This window comes from Gavialis gangeticus, unplaced genomic scaffold (assembly GCF_001723915.1).
Source record: "Gavialis gangeticus isolate Ggan-Ray unplaced genomic scaffold, GavGan_comp1, whole genome shotgun sequence".
NCBI lineage: Eukaryota > Metazoa > Chordata > Crocodylia > Gavialidae > Gavialis > Gavialis gangeticus.
This window is the reverse complement of record NW_017729004.1, coordinates 18,861,036-18,868,807: the sequence shown is the minus strand read 5'-3', so window position 1 is coordinate 18,868,807 and position 7,772 is coordinate 18,861,036. Positions and strand designations below refer to the sequence as shown.

General features: G+C 47.8%; 1 protein-coding gene across 7 annotated transcripts in view; it reads right to left on the bottom strand.

Annotated features, from left to right (window-relative positions):
* The window catches only part of RBM33 (RNA binding motif protein 33), a 224,858-nt gene that overhangs the window by 25,337 nt on the left and 191,749 nt on the right, over positions 1–7,772 (bottom strand). Inside the window, exon 19 of one of the 7 annotated variants that reach the window (XM_019508149.1) lies at positions 35–180. The exons of the other annotated variants lie outside the window; for them this stretch is intronic. Coding sequence (XP_019363694.1) covers positions 103–180 — 78 coding nt within the window. The 3' untranslated portion in view covers positions 35–102. Of the gene's footprint in view, positions 1–34; positions 181–7,772 lie in introns of those variants that run through there. 7 annotated transcript variants of the gene reach the window in all.

Genomic DNA, 7,772 nt, shown 5'->3' with positions numbered 1-7,772 from the left:
TGTAACCATAAACCAACCCTGAAGGCAAGGAGCAACAGATACATAATGTGTAGAGTCGCACCATACGAGTCCAGAGAGGTCATTAATGGGACTGTAACAGGGTTACCTTCCCAGCCAGGTCTCCGCCTCCAGTCTTCCCCTGTCTCTGGGCAGTCCGCCTGCTCCACTCGCCTGCCACGCCTTGATAAAAATAAAGTTCAGCTGTTACTTGAGTGGGAGACTACCTTTTGTATGCCCTGGTGACTTGGGCCATACGTGCACACTGCCCACTCCCGTACATGTCCCATGCCTTGCAGATGTTCCACTGTGTGTTACCTCTCCAGCCTAGGCCTGGAGCAAACTGGGCACACAGTTGTAGCTCTACCATACTACCCTGGAGGGCCACTCATGCCACCCCTCTCTTACTGAGGTCCCACTCACTCCACTGGCTCTCACCTAGCCTCTTTCAGGCTGCCTTCTTTCCTGGGCCCATTCGTACCACCCGGCCCTTCAGGCTTCGGGCTTGTCTCTCCACACCTCAGTCAGCTCTGGTGCAGTCTGTTGGGCATCTGCCGCTGCTCTGACCTGAACGTTTGCTGAGTGAAGTAGGCTAACAGTTGTAGAGTCGCTCCTGGCCCCTTGCCAGGCCTCTACTCACTTGCTGGACCTTTCTATCCATTACCCCCCTCTCTCAGGGTCTCTACTTTCACACCCAGGCTTTACCCTGCTGCCTAGGAGTGACTTCAGGTCCCTCCTTCTGCCTAGACTCTGCCTCAGGGCTCCTAACTAGCCTGGTCTCCCTCTGCTCTGCTGGAACATCACAATGGATGTGGAGCTGGGATTATAAGGCACCCCTTCCCGCCTTTCACCAGTGACGTAACTGACCTGGCATTTCCTGGGGGCTCCCATACCACTAGGAGCCCCACCAGGCCACCCTTCCCCAGCAGGGTGCAGTTTCACATCTTACCCAGGACAACAGAAGCCTCAACCTCCTCACAGCCTCCTACCTTACCTCCAGGTCCCCAAGCAGGAGCTCAGCCAGCTGATGTTGCTGCCTCCCTTGCTAGCAGCCAACTGCCCTCTTTATATAATTGGCCTGCATTTGAAAATGGCCGCCGCAATCAGCCACCTGGTGGCTGCCTGCTGCAGTCCTTGAAGTGGCAGGCAGCAAAGGTGTACTGCCACAGGGACCAAAACTTTCAGAGCGTCCTCCCCGAAGGACTTCAATGAGGATGAAGCACAGAAGAGAAAACAGAGTGGAACAGAAGACCAGTCATGCAGTGAGGGAGACTAGAGCATTACAGGGAGTGGGGGGGGGGCATTAAGGCAGGGAAGCAGGTAATTCAGAGCTTCTTTGAAGAGTTTAAAAAAAAGAAGAGAGTGAAAGGAGAGATTTTATTCAGGTAAACAGATTTTAATATCCACAGTACATGTACCAACTTCATTTGATTCTTACTTGCATCCTTCCGAATTGCCCCCTCCCCCTTGCTGAAGATGTTCTTCTAGAATCCCAGTGTGGTTTTAGATCATCACAGAGTACCACTGACACAATTTTTGTTGCTTGACAGATCCAGGAGAAACTTACGGAGCAACACCAGGAGCTGTTTACAGCATTCATTGACCCAACCAAGCAAGCCTTCAACTCCAATCGTGAAGCCTTATGGAAGGTGCTGGCTAGGTTTGGTTGTCCACTGAAGTTTGTCAGCATCTTCAGGCTACTCCATGATGGGATGACAGCCACAGTCCTTTGCAATGGATCAGCGACAGACCCACTTACCACCCATATTTGTGTCAAGCAGGGCTGCGTCATCACCCCAACACTTTTTCCATCTATCATGCTGTGATTTTGATTCTCATCTGTGACCACCTCTCTCATGGAATTAGGGTAGAGTATCAAATGGACGGTCAGCTTTTCAATCTGCAGTGCCTTTGCAGCAAAACAAAAGTTACCTGGGGGTGCATCACTGACCTTCAGTACACTGACAACTGTGTTATCTTTGTGCACACTGAGACCGATCTGCAGTTTACCCTTGACCTTTCTTTCAAGTGCATATCATAGCCTGGGACTCTCCCTTAATATTGGGAAGACGAAGCTGCTCCATCAGCCTGCCCTAGCACAAGTTGCCCTATTCCCCCCAAAATGATCACTGGTGGAGAACTCCTGGAAAACTGTGAGCATTTCCCATACCTTGGCAGGCATCTCTCCCAGTTAGTCAGTCTTGATGTAGAAACTGAACATAGGATTTGCTGTGTCAGCATATCCTTTGGCAAGCTGCTTCACCTTGTCTTTGCTGACCGAGATCTGCAGATGGAAACTAAGATCCTGGTCTACAATGAAGTGGTTATCCCCACGCTCCTCTATGAGTGAGATGTGGGTGACGTATCGAAGCCACCTTAAATGCCTGGAAAGTTTCCATCAGTGTTGCCTCAGAAAGATCCTTCGCATTAGATGGGAAAACCACAGCACCAATGCCAGCATCCTCTTTGCAGCTAGCAATCAGCATTGAGGCAAAGATCATGAAACATTAGCTCCACTGGGCTGGCCACTGTGTGGATGGCTGATGCTTGCCTCCCAAAACAAGTCCTCTTCTCTCAACTCAGTCATGGTAAGAGGACCCGCAGAGGACAGAGGAAGCACTAGGACACCCTGAAAGGATATCTTAAGGATGGCATTAACCTTACAAATTGGGAAGTGCTGGCTGCTAACAGGTCTCAATGGCACTACATTGCACAGTCAAGCTACAGCACACTTTGAAGAGAACAGTCTTGCTCAGGAAGCCAAGAAGTGGCAGAGGAGGAAGGACGTGCACAACATCCTGGCCAACAGCTGTGTACCCAAGGCACCACCCATCATATCTGTGGAAAAACTCGCAAAGCACAGACTGGACCCTTCAGCCATTTTAGAACTCACCAATAATCCCCACGTCGCCCTGGCAGACATCATCCTCGCATTGAGGGATAGTGTAAAATGACTAACTTCACCAGCAAGTCGATGGCTGGTGTGATTTTGGAATCAAGAGAGATGGCAGCCCCAAATAAGGCTGTAGAAGCATAAGGTACTTTGTTGTTTGTCATTCTCAAGTCAGATCTAACCTGTCTTCCAATGATCACAGGGCAGGAACATTCAAAAAGTGAGGATCAAGTTCTGTCTGCCTCTCTCCCCGCGAGTCTGGTGACTCAGTCATACTTTTGCTCCCTGATACTGAGCATGTCTTTCCTGGGGAAACTACTTTGCGCCTGTAACTGATAAGCAGCCTCATCTCTGGAATGGGATGCATCTGTCTTTCCATCTAGTGCTGTATTTCACCTCCTTCCTTTCTGTCCTCCCTTCCCTGTTCCATCATCTTCTCCTGCAGTCCCCTTGATACTCTCACTGTCCTTAATCCATTAGTGTGCTGCACAGAATTGGCTTCCTACTGTTAGCAAAATACAAGGGGAGAAAAACAGCAGCTGCTTAACAATAAACCCCAAGCCCAGGACCCTTCAGTCTCCCCCCACTCAGAGAACCCTCTATTCAGGCAAGAAGGCTGGGCCAAGGGTGCCCAGGGAGGAATGTGGGAAGTGAAGACGGAACTGGTCTTCTCTTTTCTCAGAAAGGGCTAATGGAGACAGCAAAGACTGAACAGCTGTGAGGAAATATGAGATTATCAAGAGCCAGGAGGGAAAAATGACACTAGACTGGGACTCTGCATTTTCTGGGCAGTGTTGTACTCTACATTTAGCCCTGAAGTTACTACAAAAAGCTTCTGGGTTCATGCATCCACTGTTACATTTTGCCGTTTTCAATTTTAAGTCCCTCAAGCTCAACATTAAAAAAAATATATCAGTATTTTCTTAAATAAAACATTCATGCAGAAACATGTTATTGCTCTAGATGAACACTAGGTAGTGCTATCACTCTAACAAAGCTCAGTGGACAGCATTAACAACGCATACTCATTTCTCTTCGAAAACTGAAAAAGGAATGGCCAATTATACCAGCGGGTACAATTTGTAAACTGATCCTGATATGGCTTAGTTACACCCTTCTAAGCCACACTAATATTAAAATGCTTAAAATCTAATCTTTTTGTCCAGAAAACTTCTACTCCTCACTCCTAATAAAAGCAGCACTGGAGTCTGCACTAATGAGGGGAAATATGTAGTACAAGAAAACACAACAGTGTAATCATGAAACTGCTGCCTGAGACAAACAGAAGAACCCTTCCATTACTCAAGTTACCTCCAAATTGGAACATCCTGATCTCTCCCACGGAAGAGGCGGTAATTAGCTGCAGTGAAGACTACTTATGTAGCTTACCATGGAACCCTGAATATAGGGCAGGATAAATGGGATATCCCAGATGAACTCATCATGCCCTTTGCAATGCAGCTCAAATCTGGTTGCTTAAATATAAGATGAGCAATCTTACACAGATAAACACGTATCAAATGTTATTACAGACTTTGGCACAAATGAGCTCATAAATTCACAGGCCCACAAAACAACAGAGCTATTGGTGCACTAAGAACCCTACTGTACCTTCACGCTCTCGAAAAGTGTAACCGATATAAAACACTGCACCCCTAGGAGTTCCTTAGATTCATGTTGTGTAATTTTGGAAACAGCACGTCTTTCCACTGCTGCAAGAGGTTATGACAATAGTGGGCCACATGCAAAAGGAAAGTACTCCCTAGTTCAATGATGTTGTATGTTATTTTCATTATTAAATGCAGCATATTGGTCAATATCTATGCTGGACCCCAAAGCATTTGGTTACATTTGTTAATATTCCTAGATTACAAACCTGGCTTCTCACCTATTCTAGTGAAAGAACAGCTTTTTGAAAGCTATGGAAAAAGAGTGTCAGTGAGGAGGCAGGATGGACAAAGCATTCATGCTCTGGGAAACAAATTTCCTCTACCTCCAGGGTGTGGGTGAAAAGTGACGGTGCAACTTCTACTTCACTGACTGCAGACACCTTCTGAACCTCTCCTACCTCCAGTGTTCAGCTGTTCCCAGCTTGTCAGGCCTCTTCCTTTATTCACAGCATCACCATCCTGATGTAAAATCTAAGGTGGCAATGCTCTGAGCTACAGGCACTGCTAGATTTAATTTTCAATTTCATTTTCCAGCTGCCTGTGTGCAAGATAATCATCTTGATACTGAAATTCACACATGGTCCCAAGGTGAAAAAGTGAAAGCCCAGCCTTTTTGCACCTGACAGGTCACAGAGACAAAACACTGGACCTAATCCACTTCTCCAATATCTGGCAGCTCTTTCCTTCAGTATGTAAGTGTGCCATGGTATCTTCACCTAAGAGTACCAGCAATTGCTACCAGCAATGTTGTTACTAAAAGGCACCACAGCTGAAAATGCACTGGCAAATTCTGAGCTGTAGGAAATAGTCCTATACTAGACTAGAACCTGTGAGGTTTTGCTGTTCAGAGGTGGGACAAGATATGGAGAATTCACATGGGTTATGCACACCTCTGCCATGCCAGAAGCCCCACTGCACAGCAAGTGTGTATGAATTACTATATGACTCCCCAAACAGTGGGAGGCAAGATGTCCTACATGGGCTACTCAACACTAAGGCTGGAACAGTGCCATGGGGCCTCTCTCTGGCAGACAGCATGGGGTGCTGGAAAGAGCTCCTTCCTTTCAGGAGGACTGCAGCCAGAGGTGGTACTGGATCTGGCATTTGGAGGGGGCGAGGGGTAGGGGGCTCCATGGGTTCCCTCCATGCCGGATCCAGCATTTGTCTCGGACAGTGCCACCCACTCCAGAACCCACGCTGCACCAGGCCGGCTGTAGCTTACACCATATATGGCTCACAGCCCAATTTGGCCAGAGCAGATGCCACATGTAATGCTGTCCCGGATTGGCTGGAGCAAGTGCTGCAGGTGCTGGATCTGGGAAGGTGGGGGGTGGGAAGGGCGTGTCCATGGGCCTGATCTGGCCTGTGGCTATGCCATTCATCCAGCCTGTGGACCATTTTTGTGACACTCATCTGGCCAATCACAGGGCCATAGGAATTTGAAACCCCTGCTCTAGGGAAAGGATTTTTACATCAGACAGTCCACCCTGCTTTTCAAACTACCACAAAAAGGGGGAACTCACTTCAACTCCACTGAATGCAGAGTTGACAGGTTTCCTTTCTACCTCCCAGGACCACACAGGAACATTTTTAATAAAACTATGAACTTTGTAGAAACTGACAGAAGTCTCTCTCTCACTGTGGAAAACTATCTATTTTGCTACGGGCAAATCAATGCCTAAGATCGGCATAGTCTAAAGACTCAAAAGCTATGTGAAACCCCAGCTGTCCTTTCCTTGATCTCCTGAATGGGGCACTTCTAGCTGTGCCTCAGTTTACTCTTCTCACTGCCTCTTGGATTCCCTCAGGCCCCATTCACTCCACTACACTGAAAATACCCTCAATCACGGTTTCAAATAGTCTTTTCTTGGCCATACTGTCAAGCCAGTGATCCCTCCTCCTCATTCTTGCTTTTGTTCAATCAGTACAGTTGATTTTCTATTCACCCTTGATTTGTCTCCTAGCTTTAGCTGCTCTCAGTAGTTTTTTTCCTCCTTTCCTCCTCTTTAAGGCCCTGCCTCTAGTGTCCTTCTCCTTCCTCTGTGCTTTTGCCTGTGATCTTGTCTGTTCACACAGCTCCAACCATGATCTCAATGATGATAACTCATGCCTAGCCTACCATGCTTTACTCGTCTCTCGTTATCCAAATATCTTTCTGGTATAGTCTCTTGCTCACGTAATTCTATCAAATTCAATGAGTTCAAGTGTTTTTTAATCCCAAATCCTCTCCACTTATCTTTCTCCCCTGCTGAGAACAATGTCAGTATACTTCACCATTGTCACTCATCGCGACTTCTGAGTCACCTGCCTGCCTCCCTCTTTGTCCCATTCGTCTTGTTGCCAAGCTTCTACACTTTCCTCCAACTAAAATGCTTGGCCATGACCTGGTCATCTACAGCTTCCTCCCTGAAACCTTGATGACTTCCCCAAGTCCATGAAAAACACAACTGCTAAAAATTTCTTCCTTGCCATTCAGATCACTCCAGTTTTTTCCTCTGAAACACTATGGCAGGGGTAGGCAAAATGCAGCCTGTGGGCTGAATGTAGCCCGCTAGGCCATTCTATACAGTCTGTGGCGGGTGCAGAGATCCCACCTCAGGAAAACAGCTGGGTATTCGTATCCCACTGCTATTTCCACCACGAGGTGGGCCAGTAGGGGGCGCTCCTGCATTGAGCTGGCCACCTCCCTGCGCCCGACCACCTTCCAGGCTCCAAATGCTTCCCTAGGGGCGCCTTATGTCCAGCCGACCCCTCTCCTGGGGCACACTCGCTGGTCTGGGGGTAGCGTGACGCCACCACCCCGAAAGTGGACTGTCTCAGCCCTGTATCCTCGGGGAAACACAGGCCTAATAGTCCTACAGGTACTCAACCCAATACAGGTACTTGGGGCACTTCCCCAAGTCCAGGGGCAAAAAGTAAAGTCTCCCTTAGTCCGCAGACCTAAGGGGTCTCTTAGGCATAATTTAGACCCACCCCTCAATAAGTCTCCCACACCAGTCAAAAAGGAGAACTTTATTGATTACAAGGGGTAGGGTAAACTAGGGTACAGGATTGAGCAATATCTTAGAAATCCTAAAGAGCAAACAGTCTGGCTGTGGTAGCCTTTTGATAACGCATCTAAATTACTGCCAGCTAGATATCTATCAGATCTCGAGTAGCTTACTCACACACTTCATCCAGAGGCTGATGAGATCCTTTCTAGCATCCGGCTG